The sequence below is a fragment of the Podarcis muralis genome, chromosome 9 (genome assembly GCF_964188315.1).
Source record: "Podarcis muralis chromosome 9, rPodMur119.hap1.1, whole genome shotgun sequence".
NCBI classification, from domain to species: Eukaryota; Metazoa; Chordata; class Lepidosauria; order Squamata; family Lacertidae; genus Podarcis; species Podarcis muralis.
In genome coordinates this window covers 34,755,502-34,780,539 of record NC_135663.1, presented here as the reverse complement: position 1 = coordinate 34,780,539, position 25,038 = coordinate 34,755,502, and the positions used below count along the sequence as shown (strand labels likewise).

General features: G+C 41.5%; 1 protein-coding gene across 1 annotated transcript; it reads left to right on the top strand.

Annotated features, from left to right (window-relative positions):
• The first annotated feature begins 10,456 nt into the window (after positions 1–10,456).
• On the top strand, positions 10,457–19,217 carry PCDH18 (protocadherin 18). The gene is made up of 4 exons (XM_028743928.2): positions 10,457–13,493; positions 14,554–14,639; positions 14,752–14,915; positions 18,038–19,217. The coding sequence occupies exons 1-4, from the start codon at positions 10,935–10,937 to the stop codon at positions 18,703–18,705; spliced, it is 3,477 nt and encodes a 1,158-aa protein (XP_028599761.2). The 5' UTR covers positions 10,457–10,934; the 3' UTR covers positions 18,706–19,217.
• The last annotated feature ends 5,821 nt before the right edge of the window (positions 19,218–25,038 follow it).

Here is a 25,038-nt window from a genome sequence, read left to right as displayed (position 1 = left end):
CTCATGCAGCTGCAAATTTTAGACCTCTGAAGTCCAAAACATCTTCTCTTCCTCCTCCACATGATTAACATTGCATGGAGGAGCAAAAATCAGAATAGGGTGAATGAAGCCATCTGTAAAAAGAACATATAAATAAAGAAGGTACCTAATATATCAGGAGAAATTTTCCCTAAAGCTCAAGGTTGACACATTGTAGAGCTATAGAAAATATAATATGGGAATAAATACATGGGTTGATGAAATCCAGCCAAGACTGAAAGTACCTAAGTTTTTTGATGATAGAATGAGAAATTCACAAATGAACTTTTATTATGTATCTAATATTGTAAAGAAAAACATGAAATGGTTCCTCAGGAGACAGGGGTATTAATTTGGGGTTGTAGTGCAGTAACTGATTGTTGTTATTTCTGAAAAAGCAATAAACATTTTATAAAAGCATCTTAAATTGCTAGGCTCTGTTCTGTGTTCTGAGTGACCTTATCTCATCATAAATAGTAATTAACTCACCAAGTTGCAATCCCAATGTCACAAACATACTGTCAAATGTTCTCTGTTATTCGAAGTTTTCTAAGTTTATGATTTTTTGTGAATGTATGTCACAAAAGTGTGTCTCCAAATATGGCACTGACAGTATAGTATTTGCTGCTGTCCCTTCACCGCCAAAAAAATAAAATAAAATCATTCTACATCACAGTGTCATGTGTCGCAACATGTTATTTTAGATCACTTACTCTTTGCTAAAGGAACAATCAAAATATTAGACTAAAACCATGTGTATCACAAACAGGAATTTTTCATTTTCTTGGGAAAGCAAAGGGTTACGGCAACCAACATCTCAGTGAGCAGACACAGGAATGATGCCATTTGTGTGCTTAGTTTTGCAAGCTGTGCAGGCACAGAAAATATAAATCAGTTTAAAATAAATGTAGTTTTGAATTACAAAAACCTGAACCAAGCGATTTCAAAGGTCGATGTCATCATTAGTTCTGGGTGAGAGTTATGATCATTATTAGTGACTTTTTTCAGTGAGGTGGACTCAAAGTGACCTATAAAAACAAGTATTAAAAACAAGTTGAAAACCTCAGTGGTCCAACTCCCAGCTCTAAGACAAGCTATCCTATACCTGTTAAACCTCTTTTAGGCAAGATCATGTGATTGCACCTCTGAGCCATTCTGCATTCTGGTTGCCTTCACAAGTCATACAAAGTCCCTTTTTTGATCTTGAAGGGTTGAGAGATTGAGACGGTTGCCATGTAACAGTGCACCAGATTTTTCAAAGACAGACAAAATGTTAGAGAACGGATAATCAATATGGGATTTACTTTCAAAAAGCAGAACACTTGAGGAGCATTTGTGTGATTGCATTATAACACTAAAACTTCCTCACCATCAATTTCTGAGCTAAAACAAACCGTGAGTTTCAGCAGACAGAACGTAGAGCTTATAAACCGAAAAGAACACAACACTGTGTATCCTTTTCAAGGAATGATGAGGAGCACTGTGTATGGGTCCAAATATTTATGTAATATCAGAGTCAAGTTTAGGACAGTATGACCAGTTCCACCATACCGGGCCCCGAGCCTAGGGGGTGCTTCAGGGCGGCACAACTATGACGTAGTGAATTGAGAAGAAAAGGAGAGAGCTGGGGTGTGTGCCAAATTTTGACTGCTGAAATTTGAAAGACCAATGTCTGCCCCTGGTAATAACAAAGCAGATCAAAATATCTTGTTGTGAATATATAGCTTCCATTGGCCTCAATATTTTTATTCATTTAAAAAGGAAGAGGTGGGAAATCAGGTAATATATTAAACTATATAAGGCTTGCTGAATCTTCCTCCCCACCTGCCAGTAGGTAAGAAAAAAAATTGACAAGCGAGTTAAATATTACTTTTTCATTATCATCAATCATCAGAAGAAAGGGTGGGCGAACAGATTTTCTGCTGTGTGAGTAAATTTTCATGGTATTTCTGCAATGCTGCAGTATATATATGGAAATATCAAGTTAAACTATTCACACATGCTAAGCGCTGTACTGAGATACTTAGTCCATTTCTAGCTTGATATAATCTTCACCTCTTGCATTTATTTATAACTCCAAGGAGGTGGGTGGGGGGCAACCCCCCCCCCCAAGGCTTGGGAAAGCTTAGGAAGCTTTCATTCAAAACAAGTTTTTTTTTTAAAATATTGCCTGTTGTGTGGTGTTGGAAAGACACCAGTCAGGGAAGGGAAGGATTATCTAGGGCAGACATCTACAACCTGGTGCCCTCTAGATGCTTTGAACTACCACTCCCATGATCTCTGACTATTGCTCATGCTGGCTGGGTCTGATAGGAGTTCAAAACATCTGGATGACATCAGGTTGGGGAGAGCTGATCTAGTGAGCCACATGTAGTCTCACCCAATGCAATTCATATTTTTCTCTCAGTCAGTTGTATAAACTAGATTTTAAGCCTACTATAAATGTGTACTAGGAATGCAAATAATATACCCCAATTCTCTGAGCAGGTTTTATTGATGCTTACCTTCTGAAATTCAAGTCCCCTGTGGTATTTCCACTCATTTGATCTTTTGTGTAATCCTGGGCTACAGAAAGGGAGCTTGGCAAACACTGCCTGGTGACCTTCATAGGCAATAAGCTTAGATCTGAGCTTCCACTTCCAACATCCAAGCTACCTCTGTAGACATTGTACCATACTAGCTCTTTATCCTAGACTGGATCAAGAAGAATTTTAACTAATGGGGGGGGGGATTCTTCCTCCAACCAAGAAAGTCCTCTGGGTCTTCTCTTTCTGCTATTGCTAGTCGGGGTGAAGGGTTTATGCTACACTCTACCTGTGAAAAACTCCTTTGCGACTTTTCTACACAGGACGAAGATGCTGGGTTATTCACAAAGTGGAGCTCTTGCCTCTTCCATTATGATGGAAATATTATCTTAAAATGCAATTTGGACTTGGCAAGTCATGTCTTTCACATTCATTATAAAGGTGTCAAATCACATCTCATCTGAGTACATCTTGTTTCCTAGAGCATGGAATGACATGATATAACATGATGTGACAAGGCAATACACCAGGTGGAAACCAAATATGAATTCATCTTTTAAAAATAAAGCAGAGTTAATTTCATTACTTTAAAGTATTGCCTTGGAAGTTTTTAAATCCTGGTCTGGGTCAGGTGGCTTTCTTTCTTTCTTGTCCATGGTCCAAAAGTAAAGGACCGTTTTCCCGTAGGCCTCTAGTGAGTTGCCTAAAGGTTAGGAAGTTTTAAAAATAACAGATTTCGAATATGCTCAAAAATATGCTTTGAAAGTGGAGGGGGCGGTAATAGAAATTGTAATGTGCACATTGTGCAAATATAAAGTAATATTTGGCTAAGAGCAAAGTTAATTAAGCTTCTAGATAATGGTTGATTCAGAAAGAGCTATGTCTGCCTCAGGAAGTACTTCTTAGATTCAGCTTGTTTGTTCAGTCCAGGTAGGATACTTGTGGTTGGATGAAATTGATTTCTGAGGATAAGAGTTCTGAGGTAGAATGGAAGTGTGATATGGCAGAAGTAACCAAGATTACCCACCAGGAGGTTAACAGCACTCCACTCACGTGCCTAACAACACCTCACAATGGCACACTCTGTAAGAAATGTCTGCTGACTGCACATGGGTGTTTTTTCCTTCCTTTGTGACTAAAGCCTACCATGTCAAAGGTGGACTGGGGTTTAAGGGAAATTCAAACAAAACTCTTTCATACAAAGGAAGCCAAGCGAAAGCTCCAACTGCTTGTAAGCAGTTTACTTGATGATAACCTAGAATGTCTAAATTTTCTGCCACAGTTTCACAGCCACTCAGTTTTTAAATGAATTTCTACCTAGCTCCTCGGTTGTGAGGAATGTGCTACTCTTTAAATATGATTTTTTCCCTACCCCATTCTTAAACATCAAAATTATCTAGCTGTTCTATAAATATTTGACCACACTGAGATATCAGCAGTGGCCATGAGCCTAATTCTAGACATGGCAGAGCTGTCAGTTTCATAACTGATTGATTGATTGATTGATTGATTGATTGATAACCTTTGGAACCTTTGGAACCATGTTCTAGGAGCTGTCTGCAGGTATATATTTTCTGTCTAGAGGTAACACAATATGTCCCAACCTCTAAACCAAGGGGAATCGTGTAATAAAGAATGACTGTGTGAAGACAAGCTAATAAGTGCTGCAATACTAAGAGTCATCCCTGCATTTGCTGAACTGCTGTGCATAAGAACAGGTTCGTTTGGTATCTATATTAATTTACATTTCCATTTTCAATATTTCAGTGCTCAGCTCTGAAATTATTTCCCCTTATTAATTATTTAAATGCTCTTAAAAAGGGCAACAGCTTCATTTCCAACAACACAATAATATTAATGGAAATTGAAAAGGTCCTTTAATAAAACAATTTTCCAATTATGGCCAGAGGGGGTAAATGTACTTGGAGTTTAAAAAAATAAATAAATTAGAAAGGTTTACTAGAGCTGCAAGAAAATCTGTTTCGCAGCTAATGGAATTAGGTTATCTTTGAATTCTCTTCACCCCAACTTAGAATGGACACTAATTCCTTTCTTTGCTCTTTTGGTGTTTGCAAAGGGGCTCACTAAAGCCTGCATTGATATAATTATTGGCTTGGATTGTTAGAGATTTAGGCCAGATGGCTATAGGTTTCTAAAGTCCCAGTTGCTTGTCTTAGATTTTTGAGTTTGCCTATAGGGTTTGGGGATCAGAACTTTGAAAAGGTTGCAAACTTGTAAAACAGCATTATTCATGGGGGCAGAATGTTCATCGGCGTGACCCACTACTAAATACATTCATTATAGGCATTTCTATTCTACACAATTTGCTACACGGCACTGGTTTCTGAAAAAAGAGAGAGGAAGAGACAATAGCATATAAAATGCTTTCGAATGCTTAAAAAGAAGGCGAGCTCACACTGTGACTCTTCTGTCTTCTTCTTTTGCCACAAGAAGCTTCTTAGTGACTTCGGTTGAATTCTATTTTTTTTTTGTTGGGGGGGATTGGAAATTCAGAGTTTTACTTATTACATCTGGGGCATGGTTACAGGTAATGAGAGAACGGAACCCAGGAGAGAGGGAGGGAAATGATGGAAAGATTATGAGCATGGCAAATAAAGCAGTGGATAAAGACATCAAAGAAATAATGTAAAGAAAATGAAAGTGCGGCAAGATAATGATGAACTTGAACAAAAATGCAGAGAAGGGGAAGGAAAAGCACGCCATAAATTATTATCCTTGAAATGAAAGGAAATCTATCAAGTTTCTTCACCCTGGAAGCAGGATGAAGCTCGCATAATAATCCAGAGCAAATTTTATATCCAACAGGTCCCCCAATATGATAATTGTAGAGATGTAATAATACTTTGGATCATAGTATACCATGGCTATATCATGCACTACGGATGTATATATGCATTTGTGCTGTGAATATGTATAGGTATGTACACACTCACATGTTATTTATAGTATTACATGTATAATAATGCAATAGCCATGGAATTCAAGATGGTGTACATGGTTCTGCTCTCCCCACCTTATCCTCACAAAAGGTTGTTTAGGCTGAAAGCTATTGATTGGCCCAAGGTCACCCAATGAGCTTCATGATTGAATGGGGGTTTGTACCATGATCTCTCAGGACTTAGTCCAACATTTTAACCCTTACACCATACTGGCTATATATGTATATTGCTAATTTCTGAAAAGATTGCTACCCAACAGGTCAGAAATTGGAATAATCCCGCACCAGGGTAGAACACTGAAGTAAAACAACAGGCCCTTGTGCTCAGGGACAGACTCTAGCAGGGTATCTGTCCCTGAGCCCAGTATCAAAGAGGGAGAGCTCATGTATCCATAATCCAGTGGTAAAGTGTAGAAACCCAAAGAAAAGATGCTGTTCATTTAAGTGATAGCCAATGCGTTGCTCTACACTTGCTGTTGGACTACAAATACCATTGGCCATGCCAGTTGGGGCTGATGGGAGTTGCAGTCCAATGATATCTGAAGGGTACTACATGACTACCTTTAAATAAGGGACAGATAATGCAGACCAGACAATGGTGAACTTCAAATTTAATGAATCCATGGAAAAAACACAAAATCAATGCAATGCAATTTAATGAATCCATGGAAAAAACACAAAATCAATGCAAAGCAGATCATTCAGGGAGGGGACATGCCAGAAAACACAACTCCTATGCACAGGAAGCAAGACAAGGCAAAGGCTCCAGATCAGGTGAATCCAGAGAGAACTTAAGCTGAATGCAGTCCCAATCCCAATATGTTTGCCTAGTGACAGAACAAACCCAGAATCCATGGCAGAGAACATAGAACTCAAACAAAGCAGATCATTCAAGAAACTTGTCAGGGAACTGCCATCGGAAGGACAGGAGGTGGAAAGGCTCACTGAGGTTGAGAGAGACGTAGCAGCTGAAGAGGGAACCAGTAGGGGGAGAGAAGGGACTCCAAGGGAAAGTGAGTCGGAGGGATGGCTCAGAGACACTTCCAGCGAAAACAGTGGGGAGGTCTCAAGACCTCCTATAGGGACTTTCGGATTGCTGTGATGGGATAATGAGCTGCTTGTGCGTAAAATGCAAGTCCCTCAGAGTTTGGTCAAGTTCTCAAACCTCTGCTAGCGACTGACGCAGCCATGCCGGAGGGGCTCCGTCGCAGGCAGAGGTTTGAGAACTTGACCAAACTCTGAGGGACTTGCATTTTACGCACAAGCAGCTCATTATCCCATCACAAAACTCTTAGCATGCATGAACAGCCAATAACTTCAGTTGGTGTCCTCTAGGTAGGACTTGCCTTGAATACCATCTACAAACTTCTAGTGAAGAAGAATCCACGGCTTTCCACTCTTCCTCTGTCAAACAGTTCATACCACTAGAAAGCTATTTCCATTGTTTAGGCTAAATCCTTTTTCTTGTAATCTGAACCCAGTAGATCTACTCTCTGGAGCAACAGGGGGCATGGTATTGCTCCATCATCTTTGTGGTAGCCCTTCAAATATTTGATTATAGCTATCATATCACTTCTTAATTGTCTCATATCTATGTAAACATGCCAACTCTTTCAACATTTCCTCATAGAATTGGTCTCCAGGCCCTCCACCCATCTAAGTTGCTCTCCTCTGCAAATGTTTCAGTTTGTCAACATCCTTCTAAAATCTGTGGTGCTCAGAATAGAAAACTGTTGTCTGAACAGACATTTTTTTGGCTAGCATGGTGTTTGGGAAGCTTTGTTGTTGGGGTGGTTGTTGTTGATGCTGCTAATTTTTTGTGTGATCTGAACCCTATACTTCTTTCTGTTGATGCTGGCTAGAATTGCATTAGTGTTTTTAGTTGACACATTGTACTTGTGACTCGTGTTTAGCATGTACTCTCCAAAAGGACCCTAAGATTTTTTTGCAGGTACTGCTGTCAAATCAGTTGCCTGTCACCTGTCCTGTTTTTCTGCATCTGATTCTGTCTCCCTAAATGCAAAATCTGACATTTATCTCTTAGCTAATACTGACTTAGTTTTGATCTAGTTCTCCATACTCAAGTTCATTGTGAATTCCAGTTTTCTAGAGTATTTTCTATTCCAGCCAGTTTGGTGCCACCTGAAATTTGATGAAAATTGTCTGTCCTCATATATGACGTTGTGGCACACCGCTTGTCTCCTCTCTCCAGGTTGGCTGTAGCCCCTCAACAGGCTGAAATCCTACCCATGTGGTATTGTCTAGCTAGCCCACATTTAACAAATCATTAATATCATGGGGGACCTTGCTAAGATCAGGATATACACTGTCCACAACTTTTCCTCTATCTATCAGGCTAGTAACTGTCAAAAAAAGAGGTAATATTAGTCTGGAATGACTTATTCTTGAGAAACTCTTTGTGATCACAGCTTTCGGTCCCCTAAATGCTCACAGAATGATGACTTACTAATCTGCTATGGAACCTTTCTAGCTATTCATGTCAAGCTGACTAATCTGTTGTTGCCTGCCTTCTCTGTCCCCCTTTTGAAAATATGGGGACATTTGCCTACTTTCAGTTTTGTAGCACTTACCTTATTCTCCAATTTTTAAAAAAAATATATATTGACAGATGCTATTTGATATTACGTCTGAAAGATTCTTTAGTATCCTAGGATGCAGGGCTTCACTGCTTCTTAGGATACTGCTCTTTTCTTACAACTCAATTCATTTATCATTTGATCTATTATTGCCAGGTCAAGCACATCTTCCTTGACTAAGGGTTTACCCACACTTCCTTTTGTGCCACACATTCTAGGCACAGGTCCAGGATTACCAGGTCCATATCTGAACAGGTTTTTTTTTCTTCCCCCACCACTTTCCCTTGGAAAACCTGCACTTTACCGCTGAATCAGAGAACAAGGCAATCTGCAGAAAACCCAATTGCTGTTGGCTCCAATTAGCAAAAAAAGGTGGGTTTTCCCAGACAAAGTGGCAGAATAAAAAAAAACCAAAACACTTGGATAAAGTCCTGGAAATCGTGGATCTGTGCTTAGAAATATGGCAGAAAAGGAACTATGGATGAGCCTTAAGGCAAAGTGAAAGTTGAACAGCTCCACCTTCTCTTTGTCACCTACTTTCATTTCTCCATCTTCTCTTTGCAGTGGACCTACCATTTCATTGTTCTTCCCCATTCTCGGAGCATGGCCTGCAAACCATTATTATTAAGATCTCATGCTAAGCCCTACATCCAGCTATGAGCTGCAGTCAACAAGCTTTCAGTAACGACAATCAAACCATATTTGCTTTCCTGCTAAAATGTGAAGCCCATTGTATTTATCTCCCCATACATTGTTGCAGAGACATCAGAAACCTTGGGCTGTATCACCTCATTTCTATTGTTTAATTACACATTAGAATTTACTCGCATTGGCATCCCAGTTTAGCTCATATTCCAATCTCCAGCAGATGATGTCATCCTATCTTCTAGTATTTCATTAACCTCCCATACAGGACTCAGTTTAAAGTCCTCCTTATCAGGAAGTTTCTGCCAAATACATGAGTTTGCATTTAGTGAAGTCATCACATTCATGGAAGGGCTTCTACTCATGCAATGGACCTTCCCCTCCCTCTTTTGCCCCACCCATCCCTGCTGTGTGTTCCAATGCCCCTTAAAGCTGTTTTGGGGGCTCCTCTGATCTGGTGTGGGGGGAGTTTCATTGCAGGAGAAAGTATAATAGTTTGTTACTATGTTATGTATTTTTGTGTTTTTATATTGTCAATCACTTTGTGATGCTTGAATGGCGGGCAATATAGAAATGTTAACAACAACAACAGCAACAACCAACCAACCAACTGCTTTGACCATAAATGACAGAGCACTGCAATGTGTGAAATTGTGTTCTGTTAAACTTAATGAGAGCACTGCCATTGGTAGATCACAACCATCACCCTTTAGAGCAGGCATGGCCAAAGCCCGCTGGTCAATTTAATCTGGCCCCCATGGCAGTATATGTCTTGGGGTAAAAGCTCAAAAACTTAGGGGTAAAATTGCAAATTAAAAAAAAAAAAAAAAGCTCAACATGGCCCTTATGCATGTTCACTTCTTCAAATCTGGCCCTCTTTGAAAAAATTTTGGGCACCCCTGCTTTAGAGGATCCCTACCATATTTGCCCTATGGAGTGCCCCACAGCTTCTTATGACACAATGCTTTAGCATGCTCCATCATGCTAGAAGGAATGGGTGCTTTTAAAAGGAAGATGAAAGGGAGCTTCTGAAGAACTACAAGGGCTACAGTAAGTGGGGCTGGGGGAAGTACAGGGAAGGCAAACACACACATCAGTGCCAAATGCTATATATACTTTCATCAGAAGCCAGCGAAAGGACAAGGCTATGCAAGCATTTTCTTGACTTTAAGATGAAGGGAAGCAAATGCTTAAAAGTAAAAAGGCTATTATAAGGGGGGGGGGAGGAGAGAGAGAGAGAAGACAAAAGGGGAAAAGATTGCTTAGAAATCAGAAGCAGCATCTTAATATTCCTCAAAAGAGAGGCGGGGACCAAGGCTGAGGGAGGGCAAACTTCTTCACTCCGCAAAACTTACTCGAAAAAAGACTCGCTTTGGTTACAGCAACTTTGAAGTCCACGCATGAGGGGATTCTTGAAAGCGCTCATTAAAATTACAAACAAGACCCCAAACGAAAACAAAACCAAGCCCACCCCCGTCGAAACCATCATAAAGAGGAGAACAAAAAAGTTGATTTAAAGTAGCTCTTTAGCCAGTCGCCTACTTTTGGGGGTGGGGGTGGGTGTAACGGCACGCTCACAGAAAGTGAACGTAGGGTGGGGGAGGGAGAGAGGGAGAAGGAGCTGCCCCCTCCTTCTTCCAGCTCCTTCCTCCACCCCTCTCTTTTTTTTTTGCATGTGTGTGACTTCACTGTCCTTTGATTTGGAAGCCCGCTGATTGGCTGGAAGCAATTCAACACATGCAGCCGGGCAAAAAGCTTTGTCTGAGTTGGAGTGAAGTTCCCCAGATTTTTAGACGGGAGTCAGCAATCGAGGCTGCTTAGTCGGCAGCCGAGCAGGGAAAGGAAAGAGGATCTCTTCGGGGGAAAGAGCCCAGCGCCGAGCCAGCGTCAGTTCCTTCCTCCACACGCACTCGGCGGAGAGTAAACTGCAGAGGCAGGAGGAGGAGGAGGAGGAGAAGGAAGAGGAATAAAAGCCCTGATGTGCCAACCCTCCTGGACTAGAGCGCAGCAGCACAATCCAGCCGGCTCGCCTCCAGGATGTATAAGGGAGTCCCGCCACCATCTGCATGCATGTAAGCAACTTTTCTGAGCTCGGAGAGGATATCGGAACTGTGCTGGGTTGCAGAAGGACTCTTGCTCTCTCTTTTTTTGGTACAGTTTTTGGGGGCGTGGGGTGGGGAAGGCAAATGCATGCGGAGACATCGAGCAGAAGTTGAGAGAAGCGCTTTGCGAACTTGTGGGGAAGGAAAGGCTTTCGCGATGCCGAGGCTGAGCGCCGGCAAGACGCACTTGGCCGCCCTGCTCGCCCTGGCGACGGTGGCGGCTTGCTGGGGAGGCGCCGCGGGCAAGACTTTGAAATACCGGATCTACGAGGAGCAGAGGGTGGGCTCGGTCATCGCGCGGCTCTCGGAAGACGTGGCAGACGTTTTGTACCGGCTGCCCAACCCTTCCTCCGTACGCTTCCGAGCCATGCAGAGGGGCAGCTCTCCCTTGCTGAAGGTCCGCGAGGATAACGGCGAGATCAGCATCGGCGCCAAGATCGACCGTGAGCAACTGTGCCAGAAGAACTTGAACTGCTCCATCGAGTTCGACGTGATCACGCTGCCCACCGAGCACCTCCAGCTTTTCCACATCGAGGTGGAGGTGCTGGATATTAACGACAACTCGCCGCAGTTCTCCCGAGCGCTCATCCCCCTCGAGATCTCCGAGAGCGCCGCTGTGGGCACCCGGATCCCTCTGGACAGCGCTTTCGACCCGGACGTCGGGGACAATTCCCTGTACACGTACTCGCTGTCGGCCAACGACTTCTTCACCATCGAAGTGCGCACGAGGACCGACGGGGCCAAGTATGCCGAGCTGATCGTGGTGAGTGAGCTGGACCGGGAGCTGAAATCGAGCTACGAGCTCCAGCTGACCGCCTCGGACAACGGGGTGCCTCAGCGCAGTGGGTCTTCCATCCTGAAGATCAGCATTTCCGATTCCAATGACAACAGTCCCGTTTTCGAGCAGCAGACCTATATCATCCAGCTGTTGGAGAACTCCCGAGTTGGGACTTTGCTCATCGACCTCAACGCGACTGATCCGGATGAGGGGGCGAATGGGAAAGTTGTCTATTCTTTCAGTAGCCACGTGTCTTCCAAGATCATCGAGACTTTTAAGATGGACTCTGAGAGGGGGCAGCTGACCCTTCTCAAGCCAGTGGACTATGAAACCACCAAATCCTATGAAATTGATGCCCAGGCTCAAGATCTGGGTCCCAATTCTATCCCAGCTCACTGCAAGATTATCATCAAGGTTGTGGACGTGAACGACAACAAGCCAGATATCAATTTGAACCTGATGTCTCCTGGGAAGGAGGAAATTGCTTACATTTCTGAGAAGGCTTCAATAGAGACATTTGTGGCCCTGGTGAGAGTGCAAGACAAAGATTCTGGGTTGAATGGAGAGGTGGTGTGCAAGCTCCATGGGCATGGTCACTTTAAACTCCAAAAGACCTATGAAAACAACTATTTCATCTTAACAAATACTACTCTGGATCGAGAAAAGAGATCTGAATACAGCTTAACTGTCATTGCAGAAGACAGGGGGACACCAAGTCTCTCCACAGTGAAACACTTTACTGTCCAGATCATTGATGAAAATGACAACCCACCTCAGTTCCAGACCAATAGATATGAAATTGTAATTCTGGAAAATAATTCTCCAGGTGCATATATCACCTCTGTTACAGCCACAGATCCAGATCTAGGAGATAATGGGCAGGTGACATACACTATCTTGGAGAGCTTTATTTTGGGAAGCTCCATAACTACCTATGTGACCATTGATCCTTCCAATGGAGCCATCTATGCACTTAGAACTTTTGATCATGAAGAAGTAAACCAAATTGCCTTTGTGGTTCAGGCTAGAGATGGAGGGAGTCAGCAACTTGCCAGCAATACTACAGTTGTGCTCACTATCATTGATGAAAATGACAACGCCCCTTGGATTATAGAGCCAGTACTGCACAACAATACAGCAAAGATTTCAATCCCCAAAGAAGCTGAAATCAACTACCCTGTCACTAGGATAAGAGCCATAGACAAAGACTCAGGGATGAACTCAGAACTCAGCTGTTCATTAGCAAGTAGTAGTGAGGACCACCTCTTCATAATGGACCCACAGACATGTGACATCTATCTGAATGCTAGCATTGAATCTGCCAAATCAACAGAATGGGAACTTTCAGTGGTGGTTCAGGACAAAGGAAGTCCTCAGCTCAGTACCAAAGCACTTCTGAAATGCAGTGTTGTTAAATATGTTTATCTGCCTTCAGCTACAGAAGCTACGTACATTAGCCAACCTTCTCTAGATGTTTCCATGATCACAATTATATCCTTAGGGGCAATATGTGCTGTTTTGCTAGTTATCATGGTTGTCTTTGCTACAAGGTGCAATCGTGAGAAAAAGGACACCAGATCCTATAACTGTCGTGTAGCAGAGTCCACATACCAGCATCATCCCAAAAGGCCATCAAGACAGATCCACAAAGGGGACATTACACTAGTGCCTACTGTTAATGGTACTTTGCCAATCAGGTCACACCATAAAGCTTCACCTTCATCATCTCCAACACTAGAAAGAGGGCAGATGAGCAGTCGCCAAAGCCACCACAGTCACCAGTCTCTAAACAGTCTGGTGACCATCTCATCAAATCACGTACCTGAGAATTTCTCCCTTGAGCTCACTCATGCTACACCTGCTGTTGAGGTAAGCTCACTTACTGTGCTACATGGACTAGTACTCACTCACAAATGCAAGCAGGCACCCCATGGCCATTTCACAGATTCATTATTTCAGAATGCAGTTGCAACCAGTGTGCCAACTGTGATGTATGATAATTGCACACACTTGTATTCTCAATCTCTCTCTGTATGGACTGGGAAGCCACGATTAGCAGCAGCTTCCCAGTAACAGTACATCTTTGCACACAGTGCATGATTTTGAAACTGATTGTTACACTGTATTTGTTTCTGTGTTGGAAATATGTAATGTGTAAAATGGCCCTGTGTGTGTTTGAGTTTGTTTCTCTCTCTGTGTGTGTGACTTTTATGTGAATCGTGAAAGGCTACACAGCCCCTTGCTACACTGCCATGCCAATTAAACATTAAAAAAGAGTTACTCTTAATGGCATTATTATTGTTGTTAATCAAGGTTTCAAGCTTTATTTGGAACATTTCCCGCAAATGCTTCTAATAAAGTATGCTAAACTTGCATGTTCTTTGCCTCTCTATTTGAGCACATTCCATAGTGTATTTACATATACAAATGATACAAAACAATGAGGGCATATATTACCAATGGTGCTGCAATTCTAACTACAGCTGCTTTAACAGCTTGTGTCAACTGTGCATGCAAATCTGTTAATGAATATGTTTTAAGGCCCTGAGCCATAGCTCAAAACACTTGGATGTAAGCTGATTTTCTAGGCCCACGAACTTCCGTGGAGCTAAATCCATTCACATCCAAATACTTTTGCTTGACTAGACTGAAGATCAGGTCTTTAATTATTTGGCATCCTCAAGCTAATAAAAGCAGGACTAAATTGTATTGGTAAAATGTCATTAGATATTACCAATTGTCTTCTACTTTGGCTGTATTGTCTTATGTCTGTGCAACATGAAGAGGTTCTAAATGATTATTTTTAAACAGCTGAAGTTTTAATAATAACAGTAGTAATAATAATAATTTTTTTTAACACATGTTTTCTCTTAGGGAGATATTTGGGCATTATTTTTCTGGAATCACTCTTTTGTGTTTTTCTTTACAGGTCTCTCAACTTCTCTCAATGCTTCATCAAGGCCAGTATCAGCCAAGGCCAAGTTTTAGAGGAAACAAATATTCCAGAAGCTACAGGTGAGGGTTTTACTCAGATCAATGTTGAAAGCAGTTTTACCTGAGGAGAGTGCCCAGCACATAAGCCAATAGAGCATAACTCAATCCACATGTCACTTCTGTTTTATCACAGGTACGCCCTTCAAGATATGGATAAGTTCAGCTTGAAAGACAGCGGCCGTGGTGACAGTGAAGCAGGAGACAGCGATTATGATTTGGGGAGAGATTCTCCAATTGACAGACTTCTTGGAGAAGGATTCAGTGACCTTTTCCTTACAGATGGGAGAATTCCTGCAGGTAAAAATGCAATGAAAGTTGAACAGTTTGTTTACAGTGCTCCCTGCCAGTCACACTGAGACAACTTCACAATGACGAAAAACAATCTCTTTAACTTTCATGCTTTGAAAAAACCCAGTTTCCTTCTCCACATAGCAACACCTATAGCCCAATTTATGCTCAAGTGCAGCATGGCACCTCGTATACCCAAAGTGCTGCACACTTGTCCAAGTTCAATGGCCACAAACACCACAACTGGTATTACTTGCAGTCCAATGAATTGGCTCAAAGTGGGTAGCTCTTGCCCTTTATAATGGGTGGAGCCAATGGGTGGAGCCAATTTCATGGTTGCATTAAAAAACAAAATGAATGACAATTTGATATCTATTTTTGAGGATGGCAATAGTCAATGCATGGGTGCTACAGATTTTGTGTTCAAAATATATATAAGGAAAGGCTATATGAGACCCAGTTCTCTGAAAAAAGTAGGAAAGCACATATTTAGGGAAATATGTATGCAGTTACCACAGTTGTTAGAATGACGATTGGTGTTCCAGCCTGCCATTTGTAAACTCACACTGGGTGTCTGTTACTGAATTTTTATTGTTATGCGCCATAGTGGATGGCATAGTGGGGTGGCATAGCCCACTTGACCTCTGGTCAATCACATCAAAGTCAGCATGATGAAAACACACTAATGGAAACAAACTGGTACTCTCACTGTGCATTTGCACAACACCAACCTCATCACTGACTTACCCCTCTACTTCCCATTAAGTAGCAGCTGCCCTGCCCTACCATGCCGTCCACAACTGGCTATGTGCAGTGATCTAAAATCCTTAAACCTTACTAGGGGACCCTTCTATCCTTGTACTCCCAACATTAATTCCAAATAGTCTACCATGTTGCAACCTAATGAACAGTTTCTCTTATAGCAGGCATGGGGAATCTGTAGCCTTCCAGATGTTTGACTGCAACCACCATCATTCCTGATGATTGGCTATACTAGCTAAGGCTGATGGGAGTTGTAGTCTTATAGGGAAATTCTATGCATCTGCCTTCTTTCTTATTTGGCTATCACTCATAGCCGAGTAAGATTGTCTTCCATGAATATGGTTTTAATGGTGTGTCCATAATTAGAGGCCAATTCTGGATCCACACATCCTTCCACAGTGGGGACATAGATTTCTGGGCGGGAGATCACAGTGAGGATTTGCCAAACGTCCCTTCCTCTTAGCTCATTTTTCCATTTTGTCCTGAGTTCGTGCTTCTTCAAAATCCATTATGCCTTTGGTAGAGGTATCCATTTGTACATAGAAGCAGGTCCCATTGCCAAGGCTGGAATCCTTTACATACTTACCTATTTTCTGAGTAATCATGCATAGCCTTTTGCTGTATGGGAAGTAAGACCTTAAGTCAATGTGCATAGGGATGCAACATAATGACACAAGTTTGGTTATCCTTAGGCTGCATTCATATGGGAGGAACAGTATTTCTATGTATTTTCAGCTTGAAAATGGGATCAGTAGACAGTACTGTGCTAGATGAATGGGTAGTTCATAAGAAGTTGTCTCCTAGCAGATCAACCTATATCCATGGGCCAATACATCTTTACCCTTCTAAATACAATGTCACAGAACAAGGTTTCTTGAGCTGTTTGATTCTGTAGTGGTAATGAGAGCCAACATATACTCATTATTCATTGGGTTCTTCAGATATTAAACAATGAAAAGTATTAATTGACAGAAATAATTTTCTAAACATTAAACATTTGCTATTAGGTCATTCTAAAATAACTAACACAAATTTAGGCCATCAGACTCATAGGAGTTTCCCAACCTATAGATATGTGCATTATGCTGATATAACAGCAGATTACTATTTTTTGCAGATGAATGTCCACCAGTTATGAATGCACCAAACATTAGGTGATATCCAACTATAGTCATGCTAAGGCAATGCCCATTTAAATTAAGGAGTTTAAGTTAGTCCTTTGATGACTGTTAGGATAGCCATGTATATAATTGTTGATACTATGTAGAGGCAGGAGGAGTTGTACAATTTGTATTGGGCTTTCTGCCAAACAAAATGTCCACAAACATACCTCAGAGCAAAAGTATTTCCCAGTAACTACAGGAATGCCAAAATCTTTTTGTTGTTGTTGTCCTTCAACACAAACTAATGTAAATGAGAACGATTTTCAACAATTGGATGGAATCTGTGTAATCTTAGGCTGTAAATCTTTACTCAGTTACCAAACCTGTCTATGTTTTGAGCATTTCAGTTCTCTAAACATACAGGCTTTTTGCAGCTTACCTATACACCAATAGTAACTTGACGATCGCCATCTCAACTTCTTCCAAGAACCGATATAAGGAAGCACAAAGCTAGATGATTATAAATATATTTAAGTGCAAATAATACAATTGCAAGTGTAAAATTTAATCACATACATGGAACTCGGGGTGGGTTTGAAGGTATATAGGCTACATTTATTTAGCCATCTTTATTAAGTTGATCAAAATGGGAAGAAACTTAAGTCAGTCTGTGAAATTCACTGTCACTTAAATATAGTGACTCAGAAAGTTGATGTTACAACGCTCATTCACATATTAATCATTTTGTCAAGTCTTCTAATTCTGCTTTCTCCCCCGCCCCCCTTATCTTTGCAAATCCATATGCTGTTTCATAGCATAACATCCAAAGCAATTTACAACAAAAATGGGGTGGGAATCTACAGGGTAAAATATCCTCCAGTGTTTGGAGGAAGTGGACCAGGCAATGGGGGCACAATGGAGGACAGAGGGCCAGTAGCATATCCCCATTACAATCACTTACATGAGGCTTTAAATACCTGGATGGTTATGTTAAAGTATTGTGGAAGAGGATTGAACACACATTTCACTGATGGGGCAATCCTGTACATGCTTACTCTAGATGTAAGCCCTCCATAGTTTAATAGGAATTCTTTCCATATAAGTGTTTATAGGAGGAATGGAGAACTTATGGTCATTCAGTTCTTGCTCATCTCTGGCCATGCAGGTTCCTCATCCCTAAAGTCATAGCCTAAATGTCTTCTGACACTGTGACTAGTGCCTGGAAACTTAATGAATATTAACTTCTTGTTTTCATTTTACTGACAGCAATGAGACTATGCACAGAAGAATGCAGAGTCCTGGGACATTCTGACCAGTGCTGGATGCCACCACTGCCTTCTCCATCTTCTGATTACAGAAGTAATATGTTTATTCCTGGGGAGGAATTTCAGCCACAGCAAACTCAACCACCACAACAGCAGGTACTGGAAGAGGATGCTCAAGCCGTTGAGACGACTGAAAAGAAAAAGAGCTTTTTAACTTTTGGCAAAGAAAGTCAGAGCGAGGACGAAGCAGGTGACATGTGCACCTCATCCCTGCTGTCTGAAATGAACAGTGTTTTCCAGCGCCTTTTGCCTCCTTCATTAGATGCCTACACGGAATGCAACGAAATGGATCCCTCCAGCTCACTAGAGCGCAGGAAAGGACATTTGCCTGCCAAGACTGTAAGCTATCCACAAGGGGTGGCAGCTTGGGCAGCCAGCACACACTTCCAAAACCCTGCAAACAACACTGGGCTTCCTTTGGGGACTCACTCAGGGGCCCAGCCATCTTCTAAATGGCTGCCAGCCATGGAGGAAATCCCAGAGAATTATGAAGAAGATGACTTTGACAATGTGCTTAACCACCTCAGTGACGGTAAACATGAACTAATGGATGCTAGCGAGCTGGTGGCAGAAATTAACAAGCTGCTACAAGATGTCCGACAGAACTAGAGAGTTTTGTTTCATAGCATATTAATTTTCCATATTTATGGAAAACAGAGATGGGAACCCAGAATGAAAAGAACTGGCATTGCCAATTAGTTACATTTATCATAAATGTGTCTGTGTATGTTGAATATTAAAATACTGTATTTTCATATGTACACAATGCAAGTGTGATTATCTTTAACTGTATTTTAAAAATACATTTGTACCTTATATTTATGTGTAATTTAACAAATAAATTTTATTTTTGTACTCCCATGGCAAGCATGTTTTCCTACATATATGCACCTGGCACTGTTTGTGTCTGACATTCATTATTCTAACCACAAGAGTGTATAAAAACTAAGGGATGCCATTTTCCATGGGTTTTGCCCCCCACCCCCCACCCCCACAATCAACTGTTATGGTACAAAAATCAAATCAAGTGAAACCTTATCCAAATGTTAGTTTCAATAACTGATCTAACATCTTGTTACAATGTTTCATTCTTATAATAAAGAGTTATCAACTCCCTTGAAGCCTAGAAGTTCTTTTATTTTCAGGCTGGGACAAATCAATTCTCCCACAAAGTTAAGGGGTGGGGGGTGATACGAAGAACAGCATTGAACCCCAAGAACACATTGCATATATATATATATATATATATATATATATATATATATATTCATATTCATGTGGAGCACAACTTTCAAAATATCTCTTGAAGACCCTTTGCAAAGGATTCAGATTGTAATAGGTCAGCTATTTACCAACTCTGTTGGTAAATTGTAGAAATACCGTTTCATGTATTGAGCCTATTTCTCCTTTCACACAACCCATGTCATGTCACCCATTTTTAAAATAAAAGCCATGTTATTGTTTGCTCAGTCTTTTAAAGATATGCTGCACATTACAGGTGATGATGTTTTATAGATGCAAATAACATATGACTTTTGATCAAACATTGAGGCAGAAATGGAAGCCTAGGACAAAAAGCCAATTTCAACCTGCTAATGATATTCCACACATATGTATAGGGCAGCCATATGTCCTGTTTTACAGAGTATAGTGCTCTGTTTGCAGATGTGCTCTATTTAAAAGGCTGCCTGGTCCGAATCACACAAGGGGTAAGGAGACCTGAAGTTGCCCATCAGGAGTTAGCACCTGAGCAGCAGGCTGAGAAGGGGCACCTGGTCAGTCTTCCCTGCTATTGTGAGATGCATTGCATTTCTGTTTAGATTACTATAATTATTTCTATGTTTGCATCTGTAAATTTACATTAGCATATGAGAATTTCATGCAAATATACGCCTTTCTTTTCATCTTCACTTTTTCAAAGATGTATGTATCACCATTAATGGTATATTTCTGAGTGAATAAGGGGAACTATTTTAATCACCTAACTCTCTGAGAGTGCCTATATGGATAGTTTATTCTCTCTCTCTCACACACACAAAAGTTTGGCCTAGCCTGTCAGTTGTTGGTATGAGTAAAATTTCTGCCTAATTCTGGACACTGAACATGGTTTGTGTTTTACTTGTGAGTCTGGGTGTTATGAACCTTAAGGGATTCTTGGGACTATTGCTGATTATAATTCAGCTAGAGTTATATACAGGAACACAAGCGGTCTCCTTTCCCACTTAAGAACCATTTGGCTGCATCGTCTAAAGCTGACTGTTGCCAAAGTGTCTAACTAAGCTGGTTAAACTGAACAGAATGCAAGTCCAAATGGAAAGTCAGTAATACAACTGAGAGTAAAACAGGGAATCGCCAACAAAAGAAATTATTTGACAATCAGCAGCCTTCCAATTCTTAGGAAGCATGCTGTTTTTGTTTTTTTCCCAGCCTGCAATCTGCTGTGTGGTGCTGAGTTATACAGTGGAATTCAGGGTGCCAGACTTTGATATTCTTATCCTTGTGCAATACGGCCTGACTCAATACCAGACTCAGTGAAACCAATGATGTGCTTCTCAGCAGAACCAGGTATGTCAGAATTCATCCTCTGCAAAGAGATGATAGGGGGAAAATATCAAGACCAAAAAAGGTTTTTCATTTGGGGCTTTAAAGCAATTTTCTAAACCCAGTATCAGTGTAGAGATAAGCACATGAATGCTGCTGAGTTGTAGGAGGCAAAGGATAACCAAACCCTTATTGGGAGCTAAATGGGATTGGAAGAGTTATCCAGCCACCAAAAGGGGATGTGAAAAACATTTCTGCAAATTATATAGGTGGCAGGAGGCTCAATATGAGATTCAGGAGCTGTGGTTGTGACAGAGCAAATTACATGTGAATGAATTTCAATATATATTTAAGTAACTTTTAAACAGCTCTTGTGAGGTAGGCAAGGAATAATCAGGTGAAAGAGGAAACTGCAGCATTTTTCATATACATACTTCCCTGTATTTAAACACAGTATAGGAGCAATAATCTCTCTGCATACTACATGTAGGTAGGTAGGTAGGTAGGTAGGTAGGTAAAGAAAACATCTGGGGGTTCAAGCAAGAAAATATCAATGACAGCAACTTAAGTATGCTTAGATGACACAAGGCTGGCTCTATCAAATTGAGGTAATTGCCTTGGGTAATTGCCACTGATATCAAGCCCATGGGTTCTCCTCCTAATCCCTGGGGCAATTCCTCTCTGCTGAAGGACAGTGTCATATCCCTAGTACCAAAGTAAGATTATTTTTACTAGGGTTTTTTATTATTATTTATTAAATTTGTATAGCACCTTTCATCTGTAGAGCAGTTCACAGCAACTACCAATCCAGTTGGCTTCTGTATATGAAATAAGGAGGGGTTGCCATCTTGTAGCAGGTCTCAGGCAGCAAAATATATTGGGACTGCCTTGAGGCAATTTCAGACTAACCCTTGAAGCTTGTGTTATGTGGAGACCCAAAAGATTGTTTTACAGCCATCAAACTCCAGAATGCTGCTGTTGTTGTTTATCTGAAGCAGTTTCGGTGGGGGGTAGTAACTTCAGAAAATGTTACCCTTCAGGGCCGAGCGAGATATCATTCCTAAATCTATCTTTGCATTTGATGTGTACCTTGCCCCATGCAAATACAGTGGTGCCCCGCAAGACGAAAAACTCGCTAGACGAAAGGGTTTTCCGTTTTTTGAGTCGTTCCGCAAGACGAATTTCCCTATGGGCTTGCTTCGCAAGACGAAACGTCTTGAGAGTTCTTGCGAGTTTGTTTCCTTTTTCTTAAAGCCGCTAAGCCGTTAATATCCGCTAAGCCGTTAATAGCCGCTAAGCCGCTAATAGCCGCTAAGCCGCTAAGCCGTTAATAGCCGCTAAGCCGCTAATAGCCGCTAAGCCGCTAATAGCCGTGCTTCGCAAGACGAAGAGGCTCGCAGAACGGATTAATTTCGTCTTGTGAGGCACCACCGTAGTAGGTGTGTGTGTGTGTGTGTGTGTGTGTGTGTGCATGAGGGTGTGTGAGAGTGTATGTTAAGCCCTGTCTTTTGCAAACCTGATGAGTATCAGCTCCCCTGCTTGGGCTGCTCTTTCCATTAAAAACAAAAACAAATACATGTTAAAAGCAAAGGCATGTACATATTTGACATCTCGATAGCCACTGTGAGAACAGGATGCTGGACCAAGTAGATCTTTGGCCTGACTCAGCAGGGCTCCTCTTAAGTTCACATGTAGCTTGACCCTTATTTTCCTCACTGTTTCTTTAGTAGTTCCTCTTTTCCAATCTTTCTCTAGGAAAAAGGAAACCACAAAAGCATTCCTTGTGGCCATAAACTTTGTTATACACCATGACAAGTCTAGCAGTTATCAACCCATCTACTTCTGGAAAAACCACACGACGCTGCCTTTGACATTAGTGTTTAATCCCATTTTGTTCTTTAAGAAGTTACTCAATGTGCACATGAAACAAGTAGGCTGATTGGGGATTTGGAAGTTTCTGAGGTTCAAACACATGTGGTCCCATTGTCTCACAGAGAGCCTTTTCCAAGCAAGCAATGTGGGAATTGTCATTGCTTTACTGAGAAAAGCAGAATTCTCTAGGCTAAATTGCAGCAACTTTTATGCTGGTATATGCCTTGAGTATAACAATGCACCCATACCCAAAAATTCAAGTAGGCTTAAATACTATGCACTGGTAGAAGTGATGAATTACTTACCATCCTGACCAACTGCCCTCAAGTAGTGTCACTAAAGTGAAGTCTAAACTTAATTTGTGAAGCCTGCGATGGATGCTCCCCCTTCCCCAATAAACCTTGCTTTCCCCAGAAGAGAAAATACTACAAATGCCTTCAGACCTTAAAAACTGTATTAGATAAATACACTTTTCACAGTCCACAGGGGATTTAACAACCTGCTTGAAATTTTAAATCCTTAAATCAGCTTGTGCCTGCCGGCCATTTTGTATGGATAGTCTCAACTAGTTAAAAGTCATTGTTATGAAAAGAAACTCTGTGGTGGAAAAAAAGAGGACAAAATCCCCCAGAACTGTCAGGTACACAGGTGACCACAAAAAATATTGTGCCGCTAGCAGCAAGTGTGGTGTAGTGGTTAAGAGCGGTAGTCTCGTAATCTGGGGAACCAGGTTCGCATCTCCGCTCCTTCACATGCAGCTGCTGGGTGACCTTGGGCCAGTCACACTTCTTTGAAGTCTCTCAACCCCACTCACCTCACAGTGTGTTTGTTGTGGGGGAGGAAGGGAAAGGAGAATGTTAGCCGCTTTGAGACTCCTTAAAGGGAGTCAATGGCGGGATATCAAATCCAAACTCTTCTTCTTCTTCTTCAATTGTGGCATGTGGCACTCTTGGGGGTATTAGGAGGAAGTAGGGTCATAACTAAGTGGCAGAGAGTCTCCAAGTAAGGTTGGGAAAACCTCATGCCTGAACCCTGGCAAGCCTCTGCCAGTCAGGATAGACCAGGCTTCCTCAACCTTGGCTCTCCAGATGTTTTTGGCCTACAACTCCCATGATCCCTAGTTAGCAGGACAAGTGGTCAGGGATGATGGGAATTGTAGTCTTAAAACATCTGGAGGGCCGAGGTTGCGGAAACCTGGAATAGACAATATGGAGTTAGACAGACCAGTGGTTTGAATTAGTTTAAGTCTATTTCCTATCATCCTGCCAGATAATGTGGCTAGCTACTCAGTTTGCATAATGTTTGCCACAGAAACAGAGAGGTATCTTTAAGTGTAAAAATGTGCTGACTTGAAGCAGTTATGACAGGAATATCACACGCACGCATGCACGCACACACACACCATATCCTAGTCTTTTCTGGGAATTGCAGAGGATGTGGTATTGCTAAAATTAAACCTTTCTCTGCCAGGTACGAAATGTAATCTCCAGGAAAAGAATGGATTTATTGGGTGGCTGTTCATGAGCTGACATGGGATGTGGATGAACCAATGAAAACAAGTGGTTGTAAGAGTGACCCCCCCCATCTACTGTAGTTACAGACATGCAGTGGTTCAGATTCCAATGTTTATTGGGTGAGCTATGCTGGCAAGCATCCTATCATAACTTATTAACATGGTTGGTCCAATATCCCCTAAACAGTGTTTTAAAATCACAGAGTCATACTCCTGTGCTGGTATAATTCTGGTCCTGGACGAACACAAAGGCAAGGGTGTTGGGTAGCAAGGCTTTTGCACAGCTTAGGCTGGTGCAGCAGATCTGGCTATACCTTGAGAAGGTGGACCTGGCCATGATCCCAAAGGCTTAGCTACATTAACGTTGGATTACTGTAACACTTCTTGTGAGTCTCCCTTTGAAATGTATTCCAGGAAATGCAGAGGTCTGAGCCAATTTCTCATATCCTGTGACACCTTTATTATACAAATTGTACTGGTTTCTGGCCCATTTCCAGTGCAGCTCAGACTGATGGCTATGAATTTTAAAGGCCTAAATGCTTTGGGTCCAGGATCTATCCGTATCTTCCACTGACAGCCTGAGCAGGTGGGCAGGATTGTGTTGTAGAGGAGAGTTCTTCCACACTCATCTGTTGGTAAAGGTCTTGCCACACATCCCACCACTGCCATGGATGTAGCTGGTGAGTACCCAGGAGATACACACCTTTGTCAAGTTGCTCAGACTGCGGAACGCCTTATCCCAGGAACTGCAGCAGACACTTTTTTCAATGTAAATTACCAACTTAAAAAGTTTTATATTTGTGTGCCTATGGCATGACTAATTATGGAATATTTATTTCCCTCTTGGTTTCTATAAACTGTTTTATGTGCTGCTCCTTCTTGGGGAATTTTGAGCACTGTAATATTTTTAAATGTTTTTGCTGTTAGCTGAAAAGAACATATTGCTTTTGGACTAAGAGCATGGATAAAAATACTATTAAATAATTAAGTAATTATCACTATTTTTTCTAATCCAA

Excerpts from the sequence above, each read along its gene's own strand:
- PCDH18 (XM_028743928.2), top strand. The coding sequence starts at position 10,935 with ATGCGGAGACATCGAGCAGAAGTTGAGAGAAGCGCTTTGCGAACTTGT. Across the intron at positions 13,494-14,553 it reads ATGCTACACCTGCTGTTGAG|GTCTCTCAACTTCTCTCAAT; the intron begins GTAAGCTCACTT and ends TTTTCTTTACAG. Across the intron at positions 14,640-14,751 it reads AAATATTCCAGAAGCTACAG|GTACGCCCTTCAAGATATGG; the intron begins GTGAGGGTTTTA and ends GTTTTATCACAG.